Source organism: Mustelus asterias, chromosome 12, assembly GCF_964213995.1.
Source record: "Mustelus asterias chromosome 12, sMusAst1.hap1.1, whole genome shotgun sequence".
NCBI classification, from domain to species: domain Eukaryota; kingdom Metazoa; phylum Chordata; class Chondrichthyes; order Carcharhiniformes; family Triakidae; genus Mustelus; species Mustelus asterias.
Window position 1 is genome coordinate 28,193,537 of NC_135812.1, and position 15,524 is coordinate 28,209,060.

At 40.5% G+C, this 15,524-nt stretch overlaps 1 protein-coding gene across 1 annotated transcript in view; it reads right to left on the minus strand.

The window, feature by feature from the left end:
* The window catches only part of dhrs11a (dehydrogenase/reductase 11a), a 99,995-nt gene extending 90,617 nt beyond the window's left edge, over positions 1 to 9,378 (minus strand). The window contains exon 1 of the mRNA XM_078224972.1: positions 9,062 to 9,378. Coding sequence (XP_078081098.1) covers positions 9,062 to 9,193 — 132 coding nt within the window. The 5' untranslated portion in view covers positions 9,194 to 9,378. The remainder of the gene's footprint in view (positions 1 to 9,061) is intronic.
* Positions 9,379 to 15,524: the final 6,146 nt, after the last annotated feature.

The following is a 15,524-nucleotide window of genomic DNA, read 5'->3' on the forward strand; positions in this document are numbered from 1 at the left end:
ACATCTTTCCTTAAATAAGGAGACCAATACTGTGCACAATACTCCAAACATGGTCTCACTAGTGCCCTGTATGACTGAAGAATAATTTCCCTACTTTTGTATTCAATTCCTCTCACATTAAACAATAACATTGTATTAACTTTCCTAATTACTTGTTGTACCTGCATAGTAACCTTTTATAATTCATGCACCAGGACGCCCGGATCCCTCTGCATCTCAAAGCTCTCCAATCTCTCACTATTTAGAGAATATGCTTTTTTTTTCCTTTTTCTACCAAAATGGACAATTTCACCATTTGCCACATTATATTTCATTTGCCCGATCTCTGCCCAATTACTTATCTATATCCCTTTGTCGTCTCCTTATATCCTTTTCACACCTTACTTTTCTACCTTTATGCCATCAGCAATTTTAGCATCAACACCTTCATCCAAGTCATTGATATAAAATGTAAAAAATTGAGGCCCCAGTACTAATCCCAATGGCACACTACTCATTCTATCTTGCCAACCAGAAAAACTCATTCATGCCTACCCTCTAACTAGTCAATCTTTTATGGAATCCAATCTTCATACTGTCAATATGCAATACCCTACACCAGGAATTGCACTTCACACACCAACCATCATTATGGCCTCTGCAAAAAATTGTTTAGTGCCAATTTGTCGCCAGTTTTGTACTTTACTCACCCACGAGGGAGCGGGGTAAAGAGCTTTCTTTGTAAATTTTCAAGAAACTGCAGCTTCTGCCTTCCTATGAAGCTGCAGTCTAACATGACCACTCAGGAAACTTGTTGCCAAGTGACACAGAGTAGACTATATCTTGATCATTCAATCCCATGTGGAGAGAGTGAGGAAGGTGCTCCTCCCCAAACAAATGATTTATTGAACAAATATTAAAAAGTTAAACATGATTTATTAATTTGGAGTATTGGTATACTGAAACCTAACCTACAAGTAATCGAATTATTGCAAATTCCCAGTTTATCATAGAATCATGATAAACTTTAGCAAGAAGCTGTGTTTCAAACAGTATTTTCATAAACTCCAGACAACTGGCACTTTAACCAATTAAACTAATCAATTTGGTTGAAGAAAATAAAACTTCTGTGCTACACAAAATATCTGGTGTCAATTTACATTTGGCAGATTCTCCATTTGCTTTTTATTGAAAGTAATATAATACACATTTGGATCAGAAATTGTACACAGGGAGAATAACAGTTTTGATGGATTAGAATAATCACATATCTAGCAATATAAAATATGAACTTGGCATGTTTTCTTCCTGATCTCTTGACTCTATTCACCCACTACAGGTCCTTGCTGCTTTGAGTAGCTTGGTCATTCAGGTGAAAACCCCACACATTGAATGTTGGCAGGCTTTTTGATCATAGCTTGACAAGTAACTTGCTCCTGCCTTCACCAGATGTCTACTTAAGCTCTCTCCAACAGGGTTTATAGAAAAGCAATCAAAAACAGGAGCTCTGGGTGATTTTACCCTCTACAGTTTCAGTACACAGAAACCAACTGTGGCACCCTAATTGTAGTCACCTTTCAGATTAGAATGGTGAGGGGCATTTTGGACAGAATGTTTTAAAACCGACCACATAATGCATTAACAGAATTCTATTTGACAATGAACAATGAACTACATTCAACTTTGCGAGTCGCTTGAAAAATACAATACCGAATTTAGTTTAAACATTTATTCCTGTAGAAATTAAAAAACATAATACCTCCATTCACTGCAGATTTTGTGCTGTGATGATTCAGATATATTTTTGTATGCTCAAGATCAAGAACGTTTGCGCTAAGTAAGAAGTCTCACAACACCAGGTTAAAGTCCAACAGGTTTATTTGGTATCACAAGCTTTTGGAGCACTGCTCCACATCATGTTTGCACTAAGTTAAGGGAAGGGATTCTCCCCATTTCAGATTCCCAGTGTCAACCAGGTTGAGCACAGCCAAATGTGGAGATGCCAGGGTTGGACTGGGGTGAGCACAAGTAAGTAGTCTCACAAGACCAAGTTAAAGTCCAAAAGGTTTATTTGGAATCACAAGCTTTTGGAGCACTGCTCCTTCCTCAGGTGAGGAATAGTCAAATGTGGAATGAAAAGTACCCTCTACTGTGCCTCAAGGTCAGGAGTAGCTCCTTAATGCAGTCACCAATGTGACTTTTATTTCTCATACCAGCCACTTTGTCAATTTTCTTTTTATTATTAGACTTTGTTACAATCCTTGTGGAAAAAGCTGTTCAATAAATAACCAAATTTACTGAACCACCCCCAAATTAAGAAATTACCAGCAAGATTTCTTATTTTACTTCAACACAAATCAGAACCAATACAAATTAAACAGGAATTAAAAGGCAAAAATTACCAGACAAATGATACTCCAATAAAAAGCAAGTTTCACTGTAAATAGTCAATACAACAAAGATATTTCTCATACAACAAAAGAACTTGCATTACTCAAGTAGAGATGTGACACCACATGCAGATCCAAAGTTGTGTAAAGTCGGCCACTGGTCTGTAGGATCTCTCACTTTCCCACTCAATCGATTCGATCTTCAAGTCATGTTCACCAACAGAGACAGAAAGTTTAGATACAAACATGTCATGTGGCCAGATACAAAGAAGAGTGCAGGAGAGGGGATAACAGAAAAGGCACATTTACAAGGAGCTGTGTGTATGTTGGGTTAAAATTGTACAGTTTTACTGCTGCTCCTTCAGTTTTGCCTTGAAACAGTCATCACCTGAACAGTACATGCCAGCAGAACCTCCTTAGCTAGGTTCACAATAATGTTGATAGCATACATCCCATGAGGTGCGGTTCAGGTATCTTGTTATCCCCTCCCCGGCACACTTCTTTGTATCAGGCCACATGGCATTTTTGTATCTAAACTTCCTTTCACTGCTTCCAGGTCAAGGGTAATCAGTATTTTTTAATTATTCAAGAAAACAACAATTAATCCATTTACAATCGAGGCAAACGCTTCAAAACAAAAGTCTCTTTTAAACATTAAAAGCAGTTACAAATTCTGCAGATATTTTAATGAAATTACAAAGTCCCCTTGCTGTACTGCTTCCAGGTCAAAGGTGGTCATAACCTATGCTCACAAGTCATTAGACTGAGATTCATCAAAACTTGTTTCACATGGAGCTTCATAGGTAGCAGACAGAGGATACTCTCATTCCATGTCTGAGCTGGATTTGAATCTTGATCCAAGAGGTGAAGGGTTACTGCTTAACTCAGAATATTGTTTGCACTGTTTGAGAACAGATATCCACTCCATCTGACGAAGGAGCTGTGCTCCGAAAGCTTATGGTATTTGCTACCAAATAAACCTGTTGGACTTTAACCTGGTGTTGTGAGACTTCTTACTGTGCTAACTCAGAATAACCAGATGCCTTCATTTAGATTAGAGAGAAGTATTAAAGGTCAAGAATTTGACAGATAGAATCCAAAATTGCTCCAATTCATTAAAAAAAGTTCAAATCAGTGACAGACAGATGCAAACTGCTATCATAGCTGATTCCTTACTCACTATAGCCACTCTACCTCTGATGAAAATGTACAAAATGCACAAGGTCACTATCGTTGTATAAACTTTGACAACATAGTTACATTGTGAATAGGTTTGTGATTTCCAGAGCAATGTTTACTGTTGAATAAAAGAGCAACTTTTGTCGTCTGAGAGTTAGTTACAACAGCAACTTGCATTTAGTGTATTTAACATATTACAATTTTGTAGATTGTCCAAGAATACTAACTTATTTCTAGCACTTGCTCTCAAGTATATCAATTCCACACAATTCTATGACTGCCTTTTCATCCTTGCAATTAGGTTTCTGCTGGCTTGTAGCACCAAGACTATCCATTCTTCTTGATGCAACCATAATGCATTGTCCACTTACTCCCTCTATCACCTCTCTCCAGCATTGACCACTCAATTACCCTCCACTGACCACTACTGTGGCACTGCCCAACTTTGACTATTACTGTCAGCTCTGACTAAGCCAGAAATCGTGCTCTGATTGTCAGCTGTGATTCAATTCGTGGCACCCTCAGCTCTGGATCAGAAGGCTAAGGGTTCAAAACCCATTCCGGAAACTTAAGCGCATAATTTAGGCTGAAACTGAGGGTACCGTACTATCAGAGGTGCATCTTTTGGATTAGACTTTAAACTGAGACCTCGTCAGGACATAAAAAGATTCCAGGGCACTATTTGGAACAGTAGCATTGGGCAAGTCCTGGCCAACGTTTAATCCATGACCAATACCTCTAATAAATAGTCTTTAGCTTGTATTTCTGACATTAGTGTTTATCGCAGCTTGCTGTGCACAAAATGAACCTTACCTACATTTTAAAGGTAACACAATGGCTGTAAAACATTGTGGATTTCTTAAAAAGTGCTGTATAAATTCAAGCCTTTCTTTCACAGACACATTGATAATCTTTGCCCCACTTTAAAAATGTTATGTCATATAATGTGCTGAGTAGGCCTGCGTAGTACTGCATTTCACAATACACAGATCTAACTCCAAAAGTAAGCATAACAAAAATACATGTCTTCACTTCTGTCCAAAGCCCATGAATTAAAGATTGTCAGGATCTTGAATACAATGTGCCTATCATTGACACCATGCACCCAGGTGCAAAAGGGTACTTCCAATGCCAGTATAAGATGATGCAAAGCAATTTCAGTTTAATAATGCCAAACTGACAGAATAAACAGAGTCAAGGTACGACTGATTCTAGAGCAAAACTCTGGACAGCGCAATACCAAACTGCTTGGTCTGGCTGACATGACCTGGAGTGAAAATCAGGTTTGCCAGCTGTTTGGCGTGGGGAGGGCAGTTGGACCCCTGGATATTTTATTTACATGTTAAAAACAATTGGTTCTTCCCTCCATGATCGTTAATATATTAAGATTGCTAACTTTCAGCAGATCATTTTGCACATGCGTGCGTTCAGGCATGTTCACATTTCTCTTCTAAAAAGGGTAGATAGAATTTCTATTCAGGAAGGAGGCAAGCAGTGTGAACATGGTTCTGCCTGGCTGAAATTCAAACTAACCAAGACCAGTAACTGCAGTGGGTTTTTAAAAAAATATACATTGGTATTCTCAAATACTGTGTTGGAAGTTCACTCAAAGTTTCAGTGCACTAGTGACCATAGGAACTTTGTCTGGAGTTTGAGGAACAGAAAACATCTTGGAAATAACTAACTACAACATGGAGTGGAAGCCTGTAAATCTCCCATTTGGCCACAGAAAAGAGAGGAGCACAAATTGGAATCAGTCTGCCTGTCATCGCATTTATAGCAGCTCAAAATTACAATCATCGCAAACATTTGTAAATTAAAGATCATTGAGGCACTTTGGGGAAATCAGAATATTTGGCATACAGCAAAGATAATCTGCCTCTATTTGATTCTAAAATCCATAAATCAAAAATTTTGTTTTGTCAGCCTGCACCCACGTTTCTCAAACCCAACCATACAAACTGGACAGTTTGAAAAATGAATGTTCCTGCCAAAGGGCACATCGAAATAAGAAGATGAATCAGTCTGTCAGTACAGTCTGTAAATTAATGTACTATTTGTTAAAAAACATTAAATAATTCAGCATTAGTTACCCTTTCAACCTGCTGAATAATGAACAACGCAACTCAATTTGCACAAAGAATGTGATTTCAACATTCCTGAGGGGAAAGGGGTGGGGCTATTATTAACACTATTTGAGAATACCAATAATATATTAACAGAAAGAAACATTATTAAAGCTTATCTTTTTTGCAGTTTAATCAAATGAACTCATTAAATCATAGAATCATAGAAACCCTACAGAGCCGAAGGAGGCCATTCGGCCCATCGAGTCTGCACCAACCACAATCCCACCCAGGCCCCAATGCACCAATTCAAATTATATAATAATCCAAAGATTATTATATCCAATTAGATCCAATAGTCCAAAGATGTGCCGGTTAGGTTGTTTGGCCATGCTAAAAATTGCCCCTTAGAGTCCTGAGATGCGTAGGTTAGAGGGATTAGCGGGTAAATATGTAGGGATATGGGGGTAGGGCCTGGGTGGGATTGTGGTCGATGCAGACTCGATGGGTCAAATGGCCTCCTTCTGCACTGTAGGGTTTCTATGAATCAATATAGATTTACAAGAGATAGAATGAATTCTTAGAATCCTACAGCACAGAAAGAGGCCATTCAGCCCATCGAGTCTGCACCGACCACAATCCCACCCAGGCCCTACCCCCATATCCCTACATATTTACCCACTAATCCCTCTAACCTACGCATCCCAGGACACTAAGGGCAACTTTTAGCATGGCCGATCAACCTAACCTGCACATCTTTGGACTGTGGGAGGAAACCGGAGCACCCGGAGGAAACCCACGCAGACACGAGGAGAATGTGCAAACTCCACAGACAGTGACCCAAGCCGGGAATCAAACCCAGGTCCCTAGAGCTGTGAAGCAGCAGTGCTAACCACTATGCCGCCCTAAGATGCTTTGCATATTTTACAATGTGCTACCTGAGTATACAACCAGAAAACTTGCCATGAGGTATTGCAAGCTGGAATAAAAAGTAAAGTTGCCACAGTCCCAGATGACCATAGATTGCTCTCCTCTGAGGGGAAGAGCTGCCTGGTGGTGATTTAACCTGAGGATCACCACATCTTGGGCAAGGGGTAAGGTTGAGAAGGCATGAATAACCTCGGTCGGTACAGGAATTGAAGTCGTGCTGTTGGCGTCACACTGCATCACAAACCAGCTGTCCAGCTAACTAAGCTAACCAACCCCAAACTGAAGGACTACATCAGTAGTAACAAGTATGCACTCATCCTACATAGAAACCAAACGACCATGCAACCAAGTTCTGTTAAGACATGAGGTATGTCTTGGAAAAGATGAGTTTGATAAGATTTTCAACTGCATGTTGAATGGCTGCAATTTTGTTGGTAAGGAACACACATAAGGCTCAATAAAAGTGTTGCAAGCTTAGGAGGGTTTGGCACAGAGCGAATTGACATGTCAATCTAAGGTTATGATGTGGAGATGCCGGCGTTGGACTGGGGTAAGTACAGTAAGAAGTCTCACAACACCAGGTTAAAGTCCAACAGGTTTATTTGGCAGCACTAGCTTTCGGAGCCTCAAGCTCCTTCTTCAGGTGAATGAGGACTTGTGTTCACCAACAGGGCATATAAAGACACAACTCAATTTACAATTTCCAACCCTGGCTGATGGCTGTAATTAGTACGAAACCATCAGGCAAAAAAAACAGCAGCAAAGTACAACAATCCCTGACCTCTAAATTTGTCAATTGTGGAAACTTGAATTTTTGCAATACATGGTACTGGCAAGTTCTTTTTAGATAACTGTTATATTATAGTTTCTATTGGTACAACGTAGGAGACATGAAATCAGTCAGTAATTCTGAAACACAGTTATAAACAAGAAAACTATGTGGCAAATACTGCTTTTTGAACTCTTAATGCAACTGGACAGTCTTAGAGTTTTACAGCACAGAAAGAAGGCCTTCGGCCCATCATGTCTGCACCGGACATCAAGCACCCATCTATTCTAATCCTATTTTCCAGTACTTGGTCTGTAGCCTTGTAGGCTATGGCCTTTCAAGTGCTCATCTAAATGTTTTTTAAATATTGCGAGGGTTCCCTTTCAGGAAATGAGTTCCAGATTCCCACCACACCTTTGAGTGAAAAGGTTTCTCCTCAAATCCCCTACCCCTAGCCTTAAAGTTATGCCCTTTGTTATTGACCCCTCTAAGGGGAAACGTTTCTTGCCATCTATGTTCCTCATAATGAGAGCTCAGTCTAGCAGCCAGTCAATCAGGAAGCACTTCAACCCACACTCTCTGGAATGTTTCTGAGGACACAACTGCAGAGCAGGGCAAAAGTGCAAGTTGTCTGAGATTTTAGAAATTAGCCATTGGATGGGCTGGGAAAATAATTTACAAAAAGGGTAGTAAAACAATTAAACTTAAACTCAAAAACTTCACGATGCGACCCATGTGCCTTAACAAATCAGCTGCAGACAGCCAATTGTAAAACGAAATTCAAGTACAAAAGCAAATAGCCAACTACACTTGGCCATATCTACAATTGCCGGCGTGGCATTTTTAGTTTCGGCTTACATTTTAATGAATTGCACATTATTAATCAGAACTGCAACGATTAGCCCAACGTTTTCCAATGACAAGCCAAAAACCTTTCTGAAAAGAGATAGCTAGGTCACACAAACTTTTGCCAACCAGAAATGCCATCAAGTGAAAACAAAATATATTTGTCACCTCTACACCGCTTGCAAGTGGGTTGGAATGTCTTCGAAAGGTCTCACACAGAATGAAATGACTTTCAGATGCAGGGCTGGCTGGGCGGTGTGGTGGGAAGCCAAGCAAACTAATGAAAGCAAGAGAAAATGCTGGAAAATCCCAACAGGTCTGGCATGATCTGTAAGGCTGAGATTTTCCAGCATTTTTCCTTTTGGTTAATGGAAGCAAGATCCGATGAAGCAAAAGAGGGTGAGAGGTTTCCAGGCAGGAAGCGGGAGGGTGGGATGAAATGTGAATCGAGGAGAGGGAGAGAGAGAGATAGACAGATAGTGAAAGCCAACAGGTTCCACGATAGCGGGAACGCTGCCAGGTGAAGGCTTTCCTCTGTTAGAAATCTGCCAAAAAAAAACTATATTAAAAAAAACACACACACACAGGATTGTTGACCCCATTGGCGTTGGAGACATTGGGCCACACAGGGATGTGTATATGGAGGGGTGGGGGAAAGTTGGATGATTTTTAGTTTCTTTCAGGGATTCAGCGGAAATAAATAACCGGCCGAGAAAGCCGCCAACAGCATGTTTCCCAGCCAAGATGGTTGCAGACTGACTGACAGAGGTCTGGCTAACAAAATGACTTGTCTCCAATAGCTCAATATTGTCTATGAAAGGGGGGAGGTTGAGCACCCGAGGCCTGGCTGCTCCCTCTCTCTTTCTCTCTCTCCCCCTCACACTCAGTCTGTCCCCTCCTACCTCGATTTTGTCCACGCTGCGGGCACATCCCACCACCTTCATGCCGTGCTGAACCAGTGCCCGGGCGATGGCCGCGCCGATCCCCACCGAGGCGCCGGTTACCAGCGCCACCCGTCCCTTCCAGCGCTCCATGTCGCCCAGATTTTTTTTTTAAAAACCCTTCCCGCTCGGCTCGGGAGAAGAGCAGAAATACCGGAGAAATCTTTCCCACCTCTTCCTCTCTTACCCTCAGGAGGGGGGGGGGAAGGTTTAAAATAAACGAACAACTTCCAACGCCGCTCCGCCCCCTCCACAACAACAACAACCCAGTCCCCGCTGGCGACCGCGCCCTGCACGCCGGGATTTGTAGTCCGCCCCCGCCTGGTCCTCCGGAGGAATCGCCGCCACGCAGGACTCCAACTCCCAGAGGGCAAAGCGGCGCAGGCGCACTGACAGCCTCCTCCCCCCCACCCGCCCACCCGGGGTCAGGAGGTAAGCTGAATTGCAACAGGACTCTGGTCCCTGCACACATAGGCAGGCATGTGTCATGGTCCTGTTTTCACATGATATGGCTCCGGAAAATAAAGGCGTACAGTATTTTTATTTTGTTGAAAATAAATGCAATTTTTAAAATAGCTTAAAACAGCAATCCCCTCACAAACTTATTGCATCAACAGCCTGCAACAAATACATAAGAGCGGATAAGATAGAGTTACATAAATTACAACGTAGAAATTCAGTTCACTGCTGACATTCAAATAACTATATTTCCCACTTTCCCCTTATTTTCAGCAACGTTTCTTTCGAAATTAAACGAGCATTAAAGTTTTAGGTATTCAGTGCAGATGTCAAGGGAGCTCTTTTCCCCTGCCACAGTGACACGTGAAACTCGTCGATCTATTGTCAGCTTCCTCCCCCTGTAGTACCAGAAAACAGCTTACTGTTCTGGGGGTTGTTAAATTTAAACAGGTTAAACAACGCAACAGAATCTACAGGATGCGCCTGAACATGAAAACAAAATCTACAGCAAATATGTCAATCAGCGTATGTACAGACAACAGATAAAATGATTCAGATTGCGTTTCTAAAATGTTCATCTAAAATGTCGACTGTTCTTTCCACGGATGAACACCAGCGTCTTTGTAACCTCTCTATTTTTGTTTTAGATTCCAACATCTGCGTTATTTTATCTTCAGGAAATCGTTTAAATCTTTTATTAGAGCAATGCCCTAAGTAATGGCGGTTAACTACAAAAAAAGTCCAAAATTCAGCTCAGTGGATGAACTGTCGCTGTCACTGGTTTAAAATGTTATTATTAGTGAACCCTGAAAATTATGTTAATATTATTTCATAATATCAGTACAGCACACTGCAATTATTCATATCCACATTACACAGCTCTTTAAAGCCTGATGAAATATGAAGTTTTATTTTTTTTAAACTGCATTGTGATTTGCGTTTTGCTTCGCAAAATGTTTTTCAGAAGTATATTACAAAAATGACAAAAAGCAGGTTTCGAATCCGTCCCATAAACCACAGTCCATAAAAATATTTTAAAACTTGTCCAGATATTTGCCTATTACCCTAGAAGGGCCAAATGGGAGCAAAAAGACTTGTACGTTGATGAACAGCCAGTTTCTGTGAGATTCAACCGTTTTGTTTTTTTTCTATCTATTCGCCTTTAGAAGGCAGTGACCTGATGAAATAATGGTTCCACTAGTGCCAGCAACAACTCAGCAATAACTCAGCCAAGATAAATGCTGCGGATGCTGCAATCTGAAACAGAAACAGAACATGCTGGAAAATCTCAGCAGGTCTGACAGCATCGATGAAGAGAGAATCGAGCCATTGTTAGAGTCAGGTCATCCTGACTCCAAACTTTGGTCATCCTGACTCCAAACTTTGGCTCTATTCTCTTTCCACATATGCTGTCAGACCCGCTGAGATTTTCCAGCATGTTCTATTTTGTTGTAATACCTCACCCAATGTGTATGTGTGAATATCAGCAGGTTCTTTTGATAGAGTGGAAGTTACTGGCTGGAATCATTGTAGGTTTCGTTTCTTGTTTTACGTATGATCCTTGAAACCCCAAAAAGAGGTGCATGTTGGTTAATTTGGCCAATGCAAGAATCCTGCCAAATGTAAAAGTTCCGTTGTTGTATCAGGAAGCAACAGGAATGTAAAGGTTAAGAGAATTGCTGACCTTTGTCTCGTCAAGCTTGAAAATAAATGTTTGGTAGGGAGGAACCAGAGATAAGCAGTAAGGGTGACATGCAATGGATCTGGTAGAATCAGAGATAAGTAAGCAATATCAGTTAAAATATGACCTTTGAGATTCTTGAAGAGGATTGTAAAGTCCGAGAACATCTCTATCCTAAAAGCTCACGGGTAGACAATAAAATAATGACAAGGCCACGTTTAATAATGTTTGTAGTTTAGCCACATTTAATTGTTAGCTGTGCCAAACATTTTAATCAATTAACCTAATATATTGTGTTATAATGGTCACTATTACACTATAAAAGCCATTGGCTGTTGAGGCATTCTTGCCTAACGGGTGAAAATACACCACATGGCCCAAGGGTGGTGCAAAGCTATACTTTCGTTTTAACGTGTAGCCTTAAAAAGTAATTACTTTCTTTAAATATGTATAACCAATATGCTACCCATGCTATCTTATCTGTAACATATTAATTGCCTTGCCCCCATGCACTGACGTGTATTTTCTTTTGTTTAGATTTTAGTTATGAAGTAACTTTGTAATCTCTGAATCAGGCCACGTTATACTTATTTAATTGGTTTTCTCCAAGCAGGAAGTCACTACAAGAGCATACATTAGCAACATACTGAGAAGCATCTGTCTTTATGGAAGTCCCACAGGATACCAATACACCTGGTATTTGGGACGTTGGGCCCAGAAGTTAATCATCTGCACATTGATATCTAGAGCCTCTCTTATCTCAAATAAGCAAATACGAAAAATACATCGAGGTTAATGTTATCGCAGAAGAAACCAGAAAACTTAAGTGAAATAACAGAAAAAAATAACGACGAAGAGAGGCACATCCCACGGATAACCAGTACCTGGGTACCAGTCAGGAAATAGAAGGAAGTGACATCGGGAAATGGATCAGAGACTGATCATGTGCTGTCTGAACCAATGAGAACTCAGGAACATCATTGATCGTGCACATGGACTGGGTCTGAATGCGTATAACGAGCTCTTGAAACCACTCAGTCTGCAGTGTCAAGAACATTAGATTAGTCACTAGAGCATCGCACCACACTCAATCGGAGGATTGTGAGCTGGCGTTCCAGATTGGATATCACTGCCTTTGAAGAGTATCGCATTTTTCTACTTATTTTACTTAACTTAATAAATTCATGACAACAATCTTATAGCCAGTGTGGAAGGGTCCCCTTGAGGATCAACTCTCCCAAATCAGTCTGCTGATTATAATCGACCTGAAATCTTACATCATCCCTTATCCAACCTCCATTTTCCAGGACTTGCAACATAGCAGTGAAAAACTGCAATTTTGATTGGCGTTTCCCCTCTTGAGTGACGCAAAATACTACAAGCCCCACCCCGCATCCACCACAATGTCACCTGGGTTCAGATGAACTAAATCAATGCGTCTGTCGACAAGTGTGGTTGCTGTACCTTCTATACCTAAAGTTTGATTTGATTTAATAGATGTATTAGTATACGGTGAAAAGTATGGTTTCTTGCACGCTATACAGGCAAAGCATACCGTACATAGAGAAGGAAAGGAGGGGATGCAGAATGTGTTAGTCATAGCTAGGGTGTTGAGAAAGATCAACTTAATATGAGGTAGGTCCACTCAAAAATCTGATGGCAGCAGGGAAGCTGTTCTTGAGTCAGTTGGTACGTGACCTCAGATTTTTGTATCTTTTTCCTGACGGAAGACGGTGGAAGAGAGAATGTCCATGCGTGGGGTCCTTGATTACGCTAGCTGCTTTACCGAGGCAGCAGGATGTGTAGACGGAGTCAATGGATGGGAGGCTGGTTTGCATGATGGACTAGGCTTCGTTCATGAACCTTTGTAGTTCTTGCCTTCTTGGACAGAGCAGGACCATACCAAGCTGTGATACCACCAGAAACAATGCTTTCTACGATTCATCTGTAAAAGTTGGTGAGTCGTAGCAGACATGTCAAATTTCCTTAGCCTCCTGAGAAAGTAGAGGTGTTGGTGGGCTTTCTTACCTATAGCATCTAAAATTTTAGGATAGGAAAGCTGATTCCATTGAATGGGCTCTCATGGTTTCAGTGGTGATTTTTTTAAATTTCCTTCAAGAGCAATGAACTTTGAAAATTAAAGTTTCAGTACAGCCATAAAATCAAATAGCCTCATTAAAATTTTGCAAGACAGCTTAAAAGACATGACACATTTCAAAATGGTTTTATTAAACTAGTATTTTTAAATCCTCCCAGCCATCCAATTGTATAAGATATGGGCAGCACAATGGCTAGCACTGCTGCCTCACAGCACCAGGGACCCAGGTTTGATTCTGGCCTCGGGATACTGCGTGGAGTTTGCACGTTCTGCCTGTGTCTCTAGGTTTCATCCCACATTCCAAAGATGTGCAGGTTAGGTTGACTGGCTATGCTAAATTGCCCCTTAATGTCAGGGGGAGTAGCAGGGTAAATACGTGGGGTTACGGGGATAGGAACTGGGTGGGATTATTGGGCTTGATGGGCTGACTGGCCTCCTTCCGAATTACTGGTAGTCTATGATTCTATGTAAGTTTTGTTTGGAACCCAAAATTGATTACACTCTTATTCCACAGTAAAACCAAGTTTACTGTAAATAAAATGAAACTAAAATGGATTTCATCACAGCATATTTTTCCAGTCATAATGAAACAATCAAGGCACTTGACAAAGGAATCAGTGATGGGAAGTATTTTATTACCAAGCCAGGCAATACTTTATTAGCAAAGATCAAAACTAGAACATTTACAAACTTTTGATAGTATTGAGGTTAATAAATAGGTTTTTAAACTGGATATCTTGGAATCAAGATCACCATGGCCATTGTATTTCTGTCCATCTGAAGCCTGACTTGCTCCCAGGCAACAGGTACAGCATATGGAAAAACATCTGCATTCTTCAGCCTTAGCATTTTTTAGTATGTACAAAAAATGCATGATGTTTTTTAGTTGCCTGGTAGTCTTCTAAAATGATATGGATCTTGCAGGTAGTTATTAGAAGTTCAGGGGCTTATTTAGGTTTTAAAGTTCCTCCCTGCAGCAACCTGATGATGTAATGGTTTCACCGGTGCCAGCAGCAACTCAATAACTCACCCAAGATGAGAGCAAAATACTGCAGATGCTGCAATCTGAAACAAAAACAGAACACGCTGGAAAATCTCATGTCTGACAACATCTGTGGAGAGAAATGAACCGTTGTTTCTAGTCAGGTCACCTGACTCAAAACGTTGGCCCTATTCTCTCCACAGATGCTGTCAGATCTGCTGAGATTTTCCAGCATGTTCTGTTATTGTTGTAATAATTCACCCAATGTGCATTTGCGAATATTAGCAGGTTATTTTGATAGATTGGAAGTTACTGGCTGGAATCATTGTAGGTTTCGTTTCTTGTTTTACTTATGATCCTTGAAAGACCAAGATGTAGTGCATGTTGGTTAATTTGGTAGTATTTTGCAGTATTTTGCTCTCATCTTGGGTGAGTTATTGAGTTGCTGCTGGCACCGGTGAAACCATTACATCATCAGGTTATGATTTTTCAAAGAAATGTGATACATGTTTGAAAAGCAAGAATAATGATCAAGTCAAAGTATGTACAGAAGGTAGCACCAGCTCAGGAGGTGTTGAATGATCTTCCCCCATGCCATGAAAACTCAAGTGATTCTGAGGTGAGCTTAGGTTGATGTGCCTCATGAGTGTTGCTCGAAATACTAGGCCCCTTTGGTTTAGTTTAGGGCTGTCTTCATTGACTGGTTAAGTCCAAGCATAGATCAGCTGTTCGAGACTCTTAGTTCAGAGTTGCCACCTTCACAAAAGAAGCAGAGTTCAAATTCAAACCAAAGTCGAAGGAACTAGAGAAATTGATGCAATATGTTTCTCACTGGTTGATCACAGCACAGCATTAGTACTGGAAACTAGTTGTAACTGGAAGAAAATAGTAAGTTGAATATTGATGCAGTGTCAACACAAAACACTGACAAAAATGCACAGGTTTTTTTAAAATTAGAAATCTATCTTGGACTGCAAGTGGATTTTACATAGGTCATAATGAAATTAAACCAGCAAATAATTCAGAAGCTTAAAATATTAGACATTTGCAAAAGCATACAGCAAGTAATTCTTTTGCAAGAGTAAGGTTATGATTCTTCACGTAATCTTTCTTCAGAACCCGATTATTGCCATTATTGTGTTCTTATAGATACTTGATTGATCTTCTCTACATTTCTTGAAGTTAAAATGAAACCACACAAAAC